The following is an 18,986-nucleotide window of genomic DNA, read 5'->3' as shown; positions in this document are numbered from 1 at the left end:
TTTAAAGACGCCCAAATGGTAAAAAGTACATATGCATTATGGGCAGGGTGACCTTACACCCGGTCAGGCCAGGACAGTCCCTGTTTACACCTGTTGTTTCAGCGCACTTTCTGGTTTAATGCCCCCTTTCATTCTCAGAAGTGTCTCAGTTTGGATGATAAATTAAAAGGTCACTCTAACTATAGCTGTAGTTTATACAAGACAAATAAGGTAAATGTCAATCAGCAGGCCGTCCCAAAGAATTGAAACTGAGCCTCACATGAAATGATTAGTGAATGAGTGTTCACCCACATGTTTTAATTAGAGATCCTCACACTTTTTTTTTGTAAAGGGCCAGGCAGTAATTATTTTAGGCTTTACTCAGTCTCTGTCACAATGATTCAAATCTGCCATTTTAGCACAAAAGCTACCTGAGACGATGTCTAAGTGAATATGCATGGCTATGTCCCAATAAAACTTTATTTTGGACACTAAATTTGAATTTCATGTACTTTTCATGTGTCACCAAATCTTGTTCTTATTTTGTATTTTTTTTCAAACTGTAAAAACCATCCTTGACTCGCAAGCCATATAAAAATGGGCAGCAGACTAATTTGGCCTGGGACATGGTTTGCTGACCCTTTTTTTTTTATTTTGGGTGAAGTAGAAAAGAATAGTTTTATTGCTTTGCCAGGCAAAAGGGGCCACAGCAGGCTAATGCCCTCAGAACTCTGTGTCCCGACCTGGAGGGTACCGTGAGAAGTTTTATAGTAATGGTTCAAAGAGGGCATGATCAGCTGGTGGACATTCTTCTGATTGGTTGGTGGTGAGGTAAGTGGGAGTCAATATCATCAACCTTCTGGTTCCAACAAGTCTTGGGTCTACTTGCTTGTGGGCAGCACACAGTTAACTTCTCCCACCTTGTGGAGGTTTCAGTTTCTACAAAACAGCTCAAAGATATTGTTGTGTGTATCCCTTGATGGGAACCAGGACCCTGCCCCAAGGCTGTACTATTGTTTCTCTTGACCGTTCCTCCCTTGTCTTGCATCCCCTCCCTTCCTTAATTAACAACTGTTTGCACCTGCCCATTGGAACTCAGTGCTGACACCTGTTTTAAGTTAAAAAAGTTATGTGTTAGGTTTTTTTCTTTTATAGTTTTCATTTTCAATTATTCAAAATGTTCACATGACATTGAATAGGAGGGCTTCTATTGTATTTGAGAGCTTCTTTCTACTTCTCTCTGTAAGGTCCATGAGATAAGGGATTTTACCTGGCACATAAAAGGCACTAAGTGTGTCATAAATGAAAGAAGTTAAATTATGCAATATTTATGCAAGGGACTATTGATACAACCATTAAAAATTGTGTTGAAGGGTTCTAGATTTACTGCGAAGGGGAAAAAACCCAGGTAACACAATAGTTATGTGTGATATAACTCTCTTTTTAAAAATTACATGTCTATATTTGTATGAGAAATCAGATAGTAGGCTCTGCAAAAAATGGTATTAGTTATTATATCACTGTAGTTATTATGTGTTTGGGGATACTTTAAAATCTTTTTCTTTTTGCTTCTCTGTATTCTTGATTTTTCTAAAATGGTTGTGATTTCTGTGTATGATTGATCACCGTTGTTTTTATTTCACCTCATAATTCTAGTGTTCTGAAGGAATGTGGATCTGACCATATGGAGGCACCAAGTTTGGTCCAACCCTGTGTCTGTGGTCAGGTGCTGGGAGTGACTAAGTCAGATGTTGGCCTGGGAGGGCATGGGGGATGTCCACTTATTTGTCAGATATGCCAGTTCTCCACTGTGCTCGGAAAACTAGAAATTAGATACTAGCACCTCCTGAGTTCTGGCCTTGAGAAAGGAGCCTTCCCACTCTCCCATAAGACGACTGTACCTAGGCTGTGTTTGAAATGTGCTATTTTATCCTAGGAGCTGCGGGAGGTCCAGGAAGAGTTTTTTGTTCATTTAGTCCATCAACGAACACTTGCAGGGCACCGATCACTAACCAGGCACTGTTCTAGGCACCAGGGGGTATAGGAGAGAACAGAGCAGACAGAAATTTCTGCCCTCAAGGAACTTCCTTAGTGGGGAAGAGAAGGCCATAAATAGATTAACAGAGGAAAAAAATGGAAACAGCAGATGCAGCTGAGGAAATCTCACGGTCTAGGTGAGCAAGGAGGCCCTCCCTGAAGAGACATCTGAACCAAGTCAGGAGCAGGCTGAAGAAACCGCGAGGACAAAGGCTCCAGGTGGCACCAGCCTGGCGCATCTGAAAGCCTGGAAGAAGGCCAGTGCGGCCAAGGAGATGACGGCGAGAAGTAGACTGCAGCCACCCCCAGTGACCAATTAAAGAATTTACTTTAGGTGGACCGATTTTATTCCAAGTGAAACGAGAAGCCATTTGTGGGTTCTAAACGGAAGAATGGCATGCTCTGGTTTATACTATATAAGATAATTCTTGCCGCTGAGAGCGGGGGCAAGGGTAGACCACGAGGAGGCCGCAGCAGGGGTTGGGGGCCGGAGGGGAAGGCGGCTTGGACTAGGGCGGAGGCGGAAATGCAGAAACGAGGTGGACTGACTCGTTGCGTTTATGGGGTTAAAGTCATCAGGACTTGCTTCAGAACTGGATTTAAACAGGAGAAAATTCAGTTTGTTTTCGTTTCTTTTAATGTTAACAGCTTAACTGAGATATAATTCTTGAGACCATACAATTCACCCATTTAAACTGTACAATTCAATTCACAGAGTTGTGTAACTATCACTAGAGTCAACTGAAGAATATTCTCATGACTCAAAAAGAAACCTTGCATCCCTCAGTCACTACCCCCATTGTACTTTGTACCATATTTTATTTATCCAGTCTTCGGTTGATGGACATTTCATTTATTTCCGTTTTTTTTGGCTATTATGAATAATGTTGCTCTGAATACTGTGTACAAGTTAATTTCTCTTGGGTTTATACCTAGGCATGGAATTTCTGGCTCATATGATAACTCTCTGTTAATTACTTGAGGAATCGCCAGACTGTTTTCCAAAGCAGCTGCAACATTCTACAGCAGTGTAGGAGGGCATGATTCAATTTTAGTATCACTCTGGCTGCTGTGTGGAGAAAGGATTGGAGCAAGGCCAGGGGGAAGTGCAGAGATCAGAATGGTTATGCAAAAGTAGAGGCATCTTAGTAGGGTTCAAAGACACCCAATTTAAGGTGTACTTCATCCTGTTTTATGGCAAGAAGATTTCTGTGAGATAGCTGTCTGTACACCCTATGAGTCACTTTGTTAAACTAAAAGATTCCAACAGAGAGGGCCTGTTAAAACAGATCTGCAGTTTTCAAATCTAGAATCCTAAAGCAAACTGGTATGGAACCGTTTAAACATCTGTCCCTACACTAGCTCCTGCAGGCAGGAGGGTATTTTCAGAGAAACTAAGGGAGTCAGTGGGTGCATAAAACTTCCACAACTTCAAGCCATGAAAACACAGGGCTCAAGTGGCAGCCTGCTTGAGGACTCGTGTGGCAGTCAGCGTCACTCCTACTGCCTGGGACACTGCCCTGGCCTCTCAGTCCAGAGAAGGCCTGGCTTTGTTCCTAGTTGCCGGTTTTGACAACTGGGCAGTGGTCCTGTCCCTCTGCAATTCTTCTAGCTCAGCAAGGGAAGGGAAACCAACATCTATCAGGCTTACAATAGTCTCTCCGCCGGGTGAGATGCTCCACTTACATTCCTTAAGTTAGTGAACCTTCACAACAAATCACCAAGGAAGAAAGGACTATTTTTCTCAATTACAGATAAAGCAGGTTGGCCCCTTTGGATTGGAAAGTCAGAAAAGTCTCTCTGAAGAGATAGCATTTTAGCTGATACCAGCCATGCAGGGATCAGGAGTAAGAGCGTTCCAAGAGTAACCCCCAAATTGTTAGCTCTCCAGGTGACCTCATTTTTATTCACATTTAATTTTCTTTTATATTTATTAGTATAAATAAGAGTAAGAAGCACCCCTCTAGAGATAAATCAAGTTTAAATTCATTTAAAAGATATCCTGGAGTAGAAATTATCATTCTTTTCCTTAATATTTCTGATTTTATACTCAGGGTCTATTCTCCATAACAGCATTCCCCCTACCCCATCCCTAAACAATCCACTCTCTCCCCTCAACATCCAATATGACTGTCCTCGCTAATGTGTCTCCATAGACCTCAGTAAGGTTCTGGAACGTGGGGAGACACAGTTCGCTTGGTCTGGTCATGCTACTGTGCTGGGAGTGGTGACTCTGACCTCCAGAACCTCCCACGGAAGGAAGGAAGGAAGGATCTACAAATAAGTACTACACTGCAACTCAAAGGTCCCCTGCTCTCAGGCGAGGATGCTCTCCCAATGACAGAATTCGTTTTTACTATAACACTTTACCAAATTCCTCAAAACGGAATTCATCCTAAGATCTGTGTGGTGGGTCTTTAGGAAAGGCCAATAAACAAAATCCTTCTTCTCCAACGAACTAATTGAAATACAAGACCAAGGCGTGAGGCTGTTTTGAGACCAAAATAACACATTACCGATATAATATTAAAGAATGTGACATACCCACGGGCAGGCTGCATTCCTGATATTTACCCACCTAGTCACAATACTGGGCCAGGGCATTTCTTCCTCCCAGAACTGCACCTACCCCTGTAAAATCGACGGCACGGCTGACAGAGCAGAATGTGTGCTTCTGCGGGCAGATCACTCCATGAGAAACAAGGGAGAAAGGGGAAAGAGCTCTGCAGACCTAGCTCTGGCCCTCAGCCTCACTGATTACATCTACATTTCCCCTCGCCTGGGAAAGAGCACTAAAGATGATTGAGAGAGGTTATGGAAACACAAGGATGACCAGGGAAGAAGCACCACCCTCACACACACACCTAACACTGGGTTCTGGATGCCCTGGTTCTGTCACTACATCCTAATGTGACATCAGGCAAGAATACTGACCCTTTCTTGGGTCTCAGATATTAATTCTCTCAATTAGAGATGGTGCTCGTCTCCTTGCCATGCAGAACTGCTGTGCACACAGAGGATGAGTAAGTATGTCAAAGGCTTTGCAAAGAAGACAAATAGGCACTTGATTCCACCGTAGCCCTTATAGGGGCTACACAGCCAAACACAGCCAAAAAAAAAAAAAAAACCAACAAAACACATAATGAGTGTTTACCAGATGCAAAGGATTGTGAATAAATTAAGGAGCTTATTATCTTAAGGGACATACTATATACCAATCAACTATAATATCAGATGGATAAGCATGATGAAAGAAATATTAACCAAATCCGTAGGCGGAAACTTTAAATTTAACAAGCTTACTGAGGGTCTACTATGTGCCAGACATTGTACAAACTTCTGGAAAAACAGATTAATAAGAAAGAAATAACGAATATACAATTAGTGATTAATGAATACATGACTAATTACAAAAGTGAGATTTTTTTCAAAGATTTTTCTTGTGGGAAGTGAGACTTAAAAGATAAGTAGGATTCAACTTATAGAGATGAAGTCATTTCAGGAGAGGAAATATCCGAGGGAAGTGAGTGCACAGAGGAGGAAAGGGAGAAGTGCACTTCACTGTATTTGAGAACTGGGTGCCTGGGGTGGTTCCTAATCCTCCTGGAAAAGTAGGCTGGAAAATGTAAGATGGCACAGTCACTTCGGAAAGTCATTTGGCAGTTTCTTAGAAAGTCAAACATAAATTTACTATACAACCCAACAATCCCATTCCTAGGTATTTACCCAAGAGTAACAAAAATGTGTGTGCAAGAATGTAATGTTTGTAGCAGCGTGATTCATAATAGCCCCAGAGTGGAAACAATCCAAATGCCTATTAACTGGCGAATATGATCATCAGAAAATGGTGTATCCATACAATGGGATACTACTGAGTAATAAAAGGGAATGAATGAATGACATATGCTACAACCATTGATGAACATCAAAAACCTGATGCTGAGATTTAGCAACTAAGTGAAAAAAGCCAGATGGAAATACATGTTGTATCATTTCACCGATATGAAATATCTGGAAAGGATAAATTTATGAAGACAGAAAGTAGATCAGTGGTTGCCTGGTATTGGGGTAGGAACAGGGACTGACTACAAATCGATACAAAGGATGGTGATAGAAACGTCCTAAAACTGGACTATGGTTATGATGCAACAACTCTGTAAATTTACTAAAAGATGGTGAATTGTATGTTTAGATGGATTTTATGGTATGTAAATTATACTTCAATAAAGCTATAAAAATTAAGAAGTTATCCAAATCAGACAGAAAGGAAGCAAGAACAGTAACCTTAGAAATGAAAAATGTAATTCTAAAACTTAATAGATGGGGCTTCCCTGGTGGCACAGTGGTTAAGAATCTGCCTGCCAATGCAGGGGACAAAGGTTCGATCCCTGGTCCGGGAAGATCCCACATGCCACAGAGCAACTAAGCCCGTGCGCCACAACTACTGAGCCTGCGCTCTAGAGCCCGCGAGCCACAACTACTGAGCCTGCGTGCCACAACTACTGAAGCCCATTCGCCTAGAGCCCGTGCTCTGCAACAAGAGAAGCCACCACAATGAGAAGCTCGCACACCGCAACAGAGAGTAGCCCCAGTTCTCCAGAATTAGAGAAAGCCCGCGTGCAGCAACGAAGACCCAACACAGACAAAAATAAATAAATAAATAAATTTTTTTAAAACTTTTATTTATTTATTTATTTATGGCTGTGTTGGGTCTTCGTTTCTGTGCGAGGGCTTTCTCTAGTTGTGGCAAGCGGGGGCCATTCCTCATCGCGGTGCGCGGGCCTCTCACTATCGCGGCCTCTCTTGTTGCAGAGCACAGGCTCCAGGCGCGCAGGCTCAGTAATCGTGGCTCACGGGCCCAGTTGCTCCGCGGCATGTGGGATCTTCCCAGACCAGGGCTCGAACCCGTGTCCCCTGCATTGACAGGCAGACTCTCAGCCACTGCGCCACCAGGGAAGCCCAATAAATAAATTTTTAAAATAAATAAAACTTAATAGATGGGAAAAACTCTGGATTGGACATATTATTTAGAGGATTGGGAAATAGGAAGACAGGATTAAGGAATTCACCAGTATACAATAGAGACAAAAAGATTTTTAATAACATTTTAGGATATGGATGGAGAGGCTTCCTTAACTCAGCTAATGGCAGTTGCAGAAAACTGAATGGAGGCAATGACAGAGAAACAATATCTGAACACAAAATCATTGATAATTTTCCAGAATTAAAGAGAGCACCTGAGTCTTCAATAGAAAGTACATTCACTACCAACTAGAGAGTTCTAATGAAACTGCTAAACGTCAAAATACACATACACAAATGCTACCAATAGAAAAGGTAGATTATCTACAAAGGAATGAAAATTTGATAGGCAGTAGGATTTTACCAGCAGCAATTAGTACCTGAAGACAATAGAACGCTATCAACACTGTGCTATGGGAAAATAGCTGTTCACTAGAATTTTTTAAAATTTATTTATTTTATTTATTTATTTTTGGGTGTGTTGGGTCTTCGTTGCTCTGCGTGGGCTTTCTCTAGTTGCAGCAAGCGGGGGCTACTCTTCATTGGGGTGCACGTGCTTCTCATTGCGGTGGCTTCTCTTGCAGAGTACGCACGGGCTCTAGGTGTGCGGGCTTCAGTAGTTGTGGCATGTGCAGTCTCTAGAGCGCAGGCTCAGTAGTTGAGGCGCACGGGCTTAGTTGCTCCACAGCATGTGGGGGGATCTTCCCGGACCAGGGATTGAACCCATGTCCCCTGCATTGGCAGGCAGGTTCTTAACACTGCACCACCAGGGAAGTCCCATCACTAGAATTTTATACCCAAATAAATGACCATCCAACAGTGAGGGCAAAATACAGACATTTCCAAATATACAAAGAATTTCTTACCCCACCAAGACCCCTACGGAAAGAACTATTAAATGATGAACTTCAGCTAGAAGAAAAGTGAACCAAAAGAGAAGGCTATGGATTCAAGAAAAAAATAGGGCATAGAAGAATTGGTAAAATGTCAGTAAATTTAAAGAACTCAAGTATAAAAATGATTGTAAATTTTAAAAGGTAAAAAACTCTAGACAACAATGACAAGAAGGGAAAGGGGAGGGCTATTAAATGGGTAAAGTATGCAAAGCTCTTTTGTAGGAAGAAAGAATTATGTGATAACTTTGTTAGAAAAACTATAGTTAAATATGTATGTGGAGAAATAAAAGACAAGGCTGAGAAGAATAGGAATAATGCCAGAAGCCCTCAAACCAGCAGTGGAAAATGAGGGAATATAGATCATTTAACTAATCCAGGATAGTAAATGAAAAACACAAAATATGTTGGAAGAATAAGTCCCAATATGTTAGTTATCACAGTAAACGCACATGGATTAAATTCACCTATCAGAGATACAACTAAAATAAAACTTACAGAAAGATTAAATATAACGAGATGGAAAATATCACATACGAAAGGTAGCCAAAAGAAAGGTGGCATATCAATATCAATATTAAAAATGTCTAATTTAAACAATTAGCATGAAAAATGGTAAAGAGAGGCCCTACATAATAAGAATCAACTGTGATTTCTAATGCAGAATATACTTTGAGAAACACTGCCTACTATGCACTAGGGATCATGGCTGCTTTCTTCACTGCTGTATCCTTCAGTGCTTGGCACATAATAATTGTGCCAAAATATCAATATTAATGGGCAGAATGACTACCATTACCACATTATATTGAAATGATGTGTTTATGCATTTGTCTCATCACAAGGGCAGGGTTCCTATCTTACTCAGTTTTATGCCATCGATATTGAGCACAGTGCCTGGCACACAGTAGGCACTCTATAAATTCAAACTGAGTTCAGGGTTCATCTCTTCCATAAAGTGTCTCCTAAATGTTCCTACCCATAATGACTTATCCTTTGTTTCTACTTCTATAGCACTCACAACTTGAAACATCCAATTTAGCAACTGATTATAGAGTTTAGGTTTCTCTCCAACCTTGTTTCTCTAAAACTATTTTAGGTTCTTTGAAGATGAAGATGCCTTATACTGTGCCCAGCGCCTCACATCAGTACTTTTTTGGGTAGATGTCACTATTTGGATGACTCCAGATTAGATCAGTGGTGCCAAGCAGCACATGCCAAGGCCTCCAAGGAGTATCTCCATTCCCCCCTTTCCATCCTTGACTAAAGAGATCACTGTTTGGATACAGGCTCATTTGCAAAAAATGTGAAGAAGTTAATGGGAGGGATAGGAGAAGGCAGCTAGTGTCCAATTCCAGGTCTCTGTGCTCTCTTCCTTCTGGCAAAATAATCAGGGAGGAAAATTCCTGTGATCCCACAAAAAAGTAGGTGTGGGAAGTGGGAGGAAGATAGTTGGGGAAGAGTATGTCCCATACACAGAACCTGGACCGGATGTTCCACTAGCAGGCATGTTATCAGGAGTAATTATTACGAGATAGAAAGGAAACCCCAAGGCAACTAGCTAAATTCAGGCACTTGGGACCTTGTATAAAAGACAGAGAGGGATGTTGTTTTCCATCTACACCCCAGGCACAGGAGGGGAACCTACCACAAGGAGCTCCTAATTGGGAAGCTGCAGGGGGCTAACAAAGGACAGGGTGTCATCTTCTTGCTGGTCTTCATAAGGAAGACACTACAGTCCCTGGAGGTTCAATCAGGGCCCTGGGATGAGGTAGGGAGATGGGGGGGGGCTGACCTCCCGAGGTCCTTTGTAATCCAGTAATTAAATGGTGAATCGTTCACTTCCCCATTTATGCTCTGTACCCAGTTAGATAGTAAGTCCCCTGGGCTGCCTTCCAGGTTTACTACAGTGACACGCAAGCTGCTGGCACTCAACAAATGAATCAAATGTTTAAATAGCCCACATGACCTCCTCCCCGCCTGTAAAGTACGGCGATGAATGAAATCACAACATTCCAGGCACTATCACTTTAGCAGAGCCCGCAAGGAAACACACACACAAACACCACAGCACTGATTCAACTCGATTCACATTCCCACCCTGGGAGCACAGACCACCTGCTCAGCGCAGAGGCTGTAGGAGTTTCCTTGGCAAGGATCCTTTCTCTCAGCTGCTTTAGGATGGTGCCTCCAGAAGGTCACCAAGATTTAGGACCGCTTCCCTCCCGGGTTGGCCTCCGAGGCAAAGTTTCAGCTCGGATTCTGCCTGGGCCTCCCTCGGGCGCGTCCGCACTCCCTCCCCGGCCCGGGGCGCCCCGGACGCGCAGCTGGCCGGCCTGCAGCGCCTCACGTTACCTTGGTGAGCTGGGCGATCTTCTTGCACATTTTCACGTGCATCTCGGGATCACAGTCCATTCTCCAGCCGGCGCCACCTCCGGCATCGGCTTTGGAGCCCGGGCAAGTCCCGGGCGCGTGAATTTTGCTGTTGAGGGCAGAAGCCATCGCTGAAACGCGTCCGGCACTCAAAGCCTCACGATGGCTCGGCTTCTCGATGCCCACGGTGTGCAGGTGCTTGCGCGCGCGGGCGTGTGAGTGTGTGGGCTTTCTCGGGAGAGGTGGCACTGCAGTCTCGCCGCCCGCGCCACCGCGTGGCTCCTGCTTCCACCGGGTGTCCGCCACCCCGCCGCCCGCGCGCCCACCCTTCCTCCTCCCGCCCTCGCTCGCTTGCTGGCTCTGCGGGCACCCGCACCCTGCGGCGAAGCGCCGAGGACCCGCACGTGCCTCTCGTGACCCGCGCGCAGCTCCCGGGCCCGTGCGGGTTTCGCCTGCAATCAGCTTCAGCGACGAGGAGCCAGTGGCCTTGGAGAGGTTTGCGCTGGCCAGGCGCGGCGCTCTGGGACACGTGGGTGGCGCAGGGCTCCGGACTCAGCGGCGACGGACCCCGCCCGTGGTGGGCATCCCAGGCCAAGGAGGAAGAAGAGCCGGCCTCAGCCTCGGGCAGCTGGGGCGTTTGGTGTGGGGAAGGGACCCTGGCGACGTGCTGCTGGCGAATGGATGGCGAGACACCGGGTACCTTGACGGGTGCCCTCAGCCAGCGACTCAGGAGCCTCGGAGCTCGGCGCTGAGGGTTGGGGGGGGGGGGGTGCCGAGAGAGGGGCGGGGAGAGGAAAGCGAGTCGCGGGGACGCAACGAGGTGCGGGGACCCGGGCATACGTTTTGGGCCCCTGCCTGGGCTGAGGGTGGGAGCCCCCCTTCCCCCACTTTAAGAAGGACCCCGGACGTTGCGGGAGAATTGCCGGAGATTACCAAAGGGAAGAAGCCAAAAGGGCTGCCGAGGAGCTGGTGACCGAAATCTGGGACGAGAAAGCGCAGAGTACGTAGTGAGGGAATGTGTAGTGTAAGAAAGCAGAGAAAAAAGTCAAAGACAGGGGTAGAAAGGATGGTGGCAGGTGTGGGAAAGGAGGAAGCCAAGAGGAATGGAGGAGTAGGTGAGTAACAAATGGAGCTGCAAGTCTGAGTAAACCGATCCCAGGGAAGGTGAAGCGACTCATCCACACACCTGGCCACCGGCCACCCGGAGCCAGAATCCTGTCAAGTCTTTGGATTACGAGTTTGTGTGTTTTTCGTTTGTTTGGCGAGTGGAGGGGTTAGTGGCCCAAATTTCTTTGTGACTTGCTTTCTCTGGTTTCAAACAGTGGACTTTGGGGAAAGTGACACCATCCTGATCAGAATTTCCTAAAGTGTGAAAAATAGCATCAAAATAATAAGCAATTTGCATGGTTAATATATTTCATTTTACAAACTGCTTTATATCAGAAGTTTTAATAATCTTGAAAAAAAACAAGCAAACCTCAAGGGGTCTCAGAAACCACGATCCCATCCCTCCACACTGCAGGTAACAATACCCATTTTTATAGATGAGGAAATACAGAAAACTTGTACCAAGTAAGGCAATTACAAGTAGCAGAGTTGTGTCTGAAACCGAGATATTCCTATTCTAAATTCCTTACTTTCACCCCAATACATTATACTACATAGGCATAGCCAACCTGGGTTTTGGTTCCTAGTTTATCCTCTTAGGTTCCCTCTCCAGGACAACTACCCCCTCCCCCAATTCAATTAGAAAACTGAATGCCTGAATCAGAATCACTGCCAGGAGGTTGATGTAGACTCTTGGTCCTATCTTAGATTCCATGAGTCAAAATCTCTGGAGGTGAGGATCCAGAATCCACATTTTAAATGAGCGTCCTACTTAATTCCAAATTTAGAGTATTTTCTGCAGGCTCTTACTATATACTACATTTTACAGGAATTCAACCACTTTGTAAAGTAGAAGAAAAATAGCCTTTTTGATTCAGAACTTTATCAAAAGTTGTTCACCTCTGTGGAAACTCACATCATCAATGGCTTTGTGGCTCATATTTGGTTGCTGATACAACACACTTGTATTGTAACTGCCACATTCATGGTGAGTCTGCCAATATGTGCAAGCGTCTGAGTATCACATTATGTCATAAAGTTAATCAAGCCAGAGCATTTCCATACTGAAATGATTTAATTATAATTGCTTTCCTTTTATTTCTCCTTTCTGTTACTGTCAAGAAATTATACTGATTTTTAAAATGTGTTTACTAATGTAAAAAATTATCTATGAATTTCAAGATAATACCATGAACATTATAGAAAAGGTGATATTGGGTGTGAACAGGATTGAGAACCACTGCTCTTGATGATCTTATACACACTAAAGTTTAGTAATACTGCTTTCTAACTCCAAGTTTTAGTTATTTAATTATGATCTTATTAAGTCTGGGGGCCAAAACATTTTCCGGTTGGATATATTATACTTTCAACTTTATAGTGGCAGACAGTGGGGAAAGCAGATTCACTTATCAGGCTTTGTTGGACTGCAGTTCCTGTAATCAAGGTACCACAAGCTGGCCTGTCTTGGAAAGAGTCCTTTGCAGTTTGCTGGGGTTTTCTAGCACCGTGACTAGTAGCTCTTTTCACACTATCAGGAATGAAATAGAGGGCAGAAGAGGACTATGTGCTTTGTCTAATACAGGGCATTTATTAGCCCACTAATGTGATCTTGGAATTATGCCACGCTCTTTGCACATGTTCTCACCCCCACTAAGGCACTTATTATTCTCATTCTACACACTAGAAAATTGAAGCTAAGGGAGGCTAAGTACCCAATTTTATACAGCTAGTAAATGGATCTGAGTCTATCCAACTTCAAAGGCTGTTCTTCCCAGAGCACAGTGCTGGCAATCCAAAACTTTTTAAAACTACAATTGATTTGTTTTTTCTTTAGATTATAAACATATAAGCTTCTTTTAGTTACCCCTCTCCTCAATCTCACCTGTAATAATATCAAAAATGGGTATAAGAAGAAAGCAAAAATCACCCCAAATCCCACACTCAAAGAAAATTGCTGTTAATATTTTGAAGATTCTTGTAGACATCTCTCTGAAAACACCTAGAAAATGTTAAGTACATATATGTATTTTAAAATAAATGAGATACTGTAATAATGTTTTGGAACCCTATTCACTCAATCTTATTTTTCTTTTGCCAATAACAATCTACATTCCCATTTTAAACAGCCAGTATTCCATTATATACAACATATTTACCCCACCCGTTATTGAACAATTCTTTTTTTATATTTTAAGAAAAATGTTTCATATATGTTTATAATGTTTGCTGTATTATGAGAATATTCAATTCTGTTCTAAAGGACAGGAAAACCAAAAAGGATATATGAAACTTATGTTGGATGGAATTCTTAAAATGTGTTAAGTACAGAGTGTACTGTAAGACAGGATAAAGATAGAATGGAATATATGTAAAAAGGAGTGAACAAACAAGAGTGCTACTAACAGGTGGAAAAAGATGGAAAGACCAAAGATTTAAGGTAAAGATGATGCCGCCTTCAGGCTGACAGCTGTATCATCCCTAAAATGCCATTTGTTGTTGACACTCATTCTGGCCCCGTGAATGTCCTGCCCCAGAAACACAGATAAAAATCATGGCTCTCAGCAGGCCATTAACCAGGCATACTTGCCTTTGCACATTTCTCACAGAGCAAGCACCTATAGACTCTAGGCACCCTCCACCTGCTGAGCCCCTCTTTCAGTTTCAACTGTGGTTCTCAAAACTGCACGTTCAGAAGTCAAGGCTGCTGCAGCAGACAGGACAACAACACTGCATACCCCAGGATTTAGGTAACGTGGTCCTCCCACCTCCCTGGCACCCTATCCTAAATGTCTTAACCTTCACTATGCTTTCCAATTGGCTTCTGTTTAAAAGTGATTCAATAAACCATGGGATTTGAGCATCTTAATTTGGGCTGTAAGGATTTGCTGTCCATGACATCTGGGATAGTCTGCCTGGTAGTGTATTTGGAGATTACCATTGCATCAGGAAAACTTCCTACACGATATTATACACGGATCTTTGCACAGATGTGCAAGTATTTCCATAGGAGTAAATCCTCGAATAAACTGGTTTCAAAGAGTATGCAAATTTTAAATCTTTATATAGTCTATACTGTTCTGGAATAGTTATTCCAAATTATACTCATTAATAGTGCTCAAAAATGCATGTTTTCCCATGCTAGTGATCTTGAAATATCTTCCAATTGAAAAGGGGAAGAGTGTCTCCCCTACACCATTTGTTTGATTACTAGTAGCGCTGTTAAAACACCTTTCCACAAATTGATCAGTCATTGGAATTAAACTTTTTGTGCACTCTTTTTGTCTATATGTTGAAGTAACTTTCTAGGCCCAAGATGGGGCTGCTACTGTGTGGGTGCCATGTCAGCAAACCAACACCTAGATAACTTTTGTGTCCCTGTAATGCTCTGTGCGACCAGAAACACAGTATATCCAGTCAGCCAATCCCCAAACACCAAGCCAGCTCTGGGCTCTCTACTTAGCTTCTTCTTACTCAAAACAAGGTTGACTAGGCGACCCCAGCCTATCAGATATTTTCTATTTTTCTCTTCCTTGTTCTTTATTCTTTATCCTATAAAAGCCTCCGGCCTTCCACCCCATTTTATTCCACTTCATAAAGTGCTAAAGTTTGTATCACCAAAATTGTTGTCTTTAATCATTTTTTAACACTTATTACATGATCTTCCTTTGCAGGGGCTTTTAGCACTTTACTTACCATACATGTTGCAAACATTTCCCCCAGTTAGCAATTTATCTTTCTTATGCTCTATAAATATCTTGAATTTTTATGTAGGTAAATCTGTTTATCTTTTCTCATATTTTCTGGCTTTTGCATCATGCTTAGAAAGGTCTTCCCCATCCAAGAATAGTTTCTCCTAGCACTTCTATGGTTTCATTTTTCTTTTTTTTTTTAAATTTATTTATTTATTTATCTATGGCTGTGTTGGGTCTTCGTTTCTGTGCGAGGGCTTTCTCTAGTTGTGGCAAGCGGGGGCCATTCCTCATCGCGGTGCGCGGGCCTCTCACTATCGCGGCCTTTCTTGTTGCCGAGCACAGGCTCCAGACGCGCAGGGTCAGTAATCGTGGCTCACGGGCCTAGTTGCTCCGCGGCATGTGGGATCTTCCCAGACCAGGGCTCGAACCCGTGTGCCCTGCATTGGCAGGCAGATTCTCAACCACTGCGCCACCAGGGAAGCCCTTCATTTTTCTTAAATGTTTAAATATTTGATCTAGCTGGGATTTATGTTGATACATGGAGTGAGGTTGGAATCCAAGCTTATGTTTTTCCAGATGTCTAAGCCGTTGTCCAACAGCTTGGATAAATTCATCTTTATCACACTGATCATCTAAGTGCAGCCTTAGGTGATTTCTTCCGTAGTAATTTACTAAGGCAATCTTTTATCCTTTGCTTAGAAATTTTCTTTCCTAATCAGTTAAGCAGCATGGGTAACTCTATTGTTACTATTACTGCTCATCTAAAAACAAGATCACATTTTTGAGTATTTCACTTAACTCCTTTACCTGCAAGACTATTTTCCTTACTCTGCCTTATTTCTACTGATCTTTCAGACTAGTTTGCATGTCCCTAAAATATGCTCTCATGGCTTTGCATCTCTGTGTAGCACCTATGTCATATTTTATTTTTAAAAGCTAAAGGTTTTTTGGCTTCTGCAGAATTCTGAAAAATGCCAGGTTTTCCCCCTCCTTTTCCATAAAACATGTTTATATATCATTATTAGGAGTACTTTCTGAAGAGTACTTCATGTTTTTCTTAATTGCCTTGTTTGCCTTCAACTTCCTTAATTTTCATGGTTTACATGGATGTGTGCAGAGGCTATATTTGTGTATATACACGTGGGTTGGGGTTTCGTCCATTGCATGTGTTGGTTCCATGGACGTATAATCCCCACAGGCTGTGGGAGTGATTGGCCAGGCCTTGTTTTTTTGTTGTGTTTTTGTTCTTTCCAAGAGGAGAATGCTATTTAGAAAATAAACTGCGTTGCAAAGCTCTTACCGGCTCGTATGAGAGAGCAGACTCCTGCCCTCAAACACGCTGGTAAGTTGTATCATAATGTTTTAAAAGAGTTTTGAGCATTTCTTACTTTAAAAGAACTTCACAAGGAACATGACACACAGAAGTTCTTTTGGCTTTCCTTTGATGTATGGTGCATATAGCAATAAAGATTTCTTTCCCTCCTTCCTTTGGGCGCCCCCAGGCCTCTGGGCTGGCCTGGCCTCTTCTCTCTCTGAGGGCTGTGAGCTGCTTTCAGTGTGACAAAATTATGATGTCGTTTGGAAGAATTTGCCAGGACAGACTGATTCTTGGTCAAGGATGGCTCGTGTACACTCGGCAGCATTGTAAAAGGATCTTGTTTGAAGCCTTTCATTAACACATTTACCATCAAGAACAAAATGTTGGCAAAAGGCTAACACCTGATTTGAAAAAGAAAATGCTGATTTGCGGACAAAAGGAAAAGTCTCTTTCCACTGCTCAAAGTAGGGTCATTTAAATCATCTTGCAATCATGTGTGAGTTTGTTCTCTTCGTGTGAAATCTCTTGCTGTGCACTGTAAGTCATTTATCCACCAAGCTGAGTATCGTGTGCGGAAAGGTAAAAGTTAAAAACACAGCCAGCCCTGTGTGCTGTTAATAGCGTGAAATTCTCATGTTAAAAAAAAAAAGAACAGTTAAGAACCAAATGTGACCTTGCGCATATTTTAACAGCTGAAATTCTTTAAGGCTACTGATGAATGATCCCTTAAATCAGTCTTGTCTTTTGATTGCTGCGTACAGGAAGAAGTTTTCCTTTCATGCTGTCATGTTTTGGGGGTGGGGAGGTTATCAGCACAACTACTCATTTTGACATTACAGGGCGTCTTGTGGGAGCCTCTCTACCACAGACATGAATAGCTGAGCAACAGCACACGTACTGATTGTATCCACTCACCGATGACGACTACATTGAATGTAGCTAGCTTATTTCCATCACTACAGTTTTTTGAGCTTGCTCTTATGTTTTAAGAGGTGCCAGGGGTACTTTTTTTTTTTTTTAATAAGTTTGTTTTTTTTTTTTTTTTTTTTTGGCTGTGTTGGGTCTTCGTTTCTGTGCGAGGGCTTTCTTTAGTTGCGGTGAGCGGGGGCCACTCTTCATCGCGGTGCGCGGGCCTCTCACTATGGCGGTCTCTCTTGTTGCAGAGCACAGGCTCCAGACGCGCAGGCTCAGTAGTTGTGGCTCCCAGGCCCAGTTGCTCCGCGGCATGTGGGATCTTCCCAGACCAGGGCTCGAACCCGTGTTCCCTGCATTGGCAGGCAGATTCTCAACCACTGCGCCACCAGGGAAGCCCCCAGGGGTACATTTTTGCACTGAAATCTAAAGATGTTTTTAAAAACACTTTTCACACACACAAAAAATCACTTTTCACTTTTCCATTGTCATTACATTATTTACTCATGTGTTCGTACATTTTTGTATGTTAATTTATGAATGATTTTTTCAGTAAAAAATACATATTCAAGAACCAAAAAAAAAAAAAAAGCTAAAGGTTTTTTTTTGGTCAAATATCTCCCTTTTTTTTCGAGGGAAGAATGCAAGAAATGAACACACAGCTTAAAATTGGCACTATGCTTTTACTGTCATTCTAACACATTAAATAGTAGCAGGGTTTTATTAAAGGTAGCCTCATAACAGGTTTTCCATCTCATCTCCACAGGAGGAAAATGAAAACAAAAACCTCTTGTCACAAAATGGCAACATTTGCACTGAGATTACAGTATATCAACATAACACTATGGAACATGACATTTTGGAATAAAATGTTTGGTGGCAAAATTTTAGCCAGATTATATTAAATATTGGTATGATCACTATGAGTGCCACAAATTGTTTTGGAAGCAGCCTGTGGGCAATGAGTCTAGTAATGCAAGCATTGGTAGTCATTTTTCTCATCTTCATACCTTAAAATCCTGTTAGTGGTGACAGAGGTGTGAAGCACAGGGATAAAAGAAGAGTTGAGTACATGGGCTAAGAGCAGTTAATCGTGCAAGTAGTCTTTCCACTACCTGAAACATGTAACAGCCAGTTTGCAAAGTACATTTGACTTCACCTTAAACAGGCAGAAAGTGAATCTGGCCACTCAGATTAAAGTTGCCTTTCTGGTCTTTTTCTAGAGTTCAAAGGTAACTAAACAATAGATCTCTCCAACACTCCAAAAAGGAATGGAATTGATGCTTTTAAATTCTCTTTATTACATAGCAGTAGAGTGCTCTCTACTTAATGGAAACGAAAAAGTTTTTTAACTGAATTAAGTATTGGTAATAGAAATGACCTATGGTTCAATTTTTCAACCTAGCCAAGTCGTTTTTCAATTTCCCTTTCCGGAATTGACCACTGTTTTTGTTTGTTTTGTTTTGTTTTTGTTTTTGTTTTTGTTTTTTTAAATGTAGCTTTTTTTTTTTTTTTTTTTTAATTTATGGCTGTGTTTGGGTCTTCGTTTCTGTGCGAGGGCTTTCTCCAGTTGTGGCAAGTGGGGGCCACTCTTCATCGCAGTGCACGGGCCTCTCAGTATCGCGGCCTCTCTTGTTGCAGAGCACAGGC

General features: G+C 42.5%; 1 protein-coding gene and 1 long non-coding RNA gene across 7 annotated transcripts in view; one reads left to right on the top strand and one right to left on the bottom strand.

Annotated features, from left to right (window-relative positions):
* Positions 1-10,445, bottom strand: part of FAM184B (family with sequence similarity 184 member B) — a 123,454-nt gene extending 113,009 nt beyond the window's left edge. For all 6 annotated transcript variants that reach the window (XM_082462621.1, XM_082462622.1, XM_082462625.1 and 3 more), the window contains exon 1: positions 10,287-10,445. In XM_082462621.1, the coding sequence (XP_082318747.1) occupies positions 10,287-10,433 (147 nt within the window). In that variant the 5' untranslated portion in view covers positions 10,434-10,445. The remainder of the gene's footprint in view (positions 1-10,286) is intronic.
* LOC309661222 overlaps positions 1-18,986 on the top strand; it is a 151,669-nt gene that overhangs the window by 19,216 nt on the left and 113,467 nt on the right. The gene's annotated exons all lie outside the window — the stretch shown is intronic.

This window comes from Balaenoptera physalus, assembly GCF_965194825.1.
Source record: "Balaenoptera physalus genome assembly, chromosome: 5".
NCBI lineage: Eukaryota > Metazoa > Chordata > Mammalia > Artiodactyla > Balaenopteridae > Balaenoptera > Balaenoptera physalus.
The sequence above is the reverse complement of the archived record's forward strand: the minus strand, read 5'-3'. Positions and strand labels throughout refer to the sequence as shown.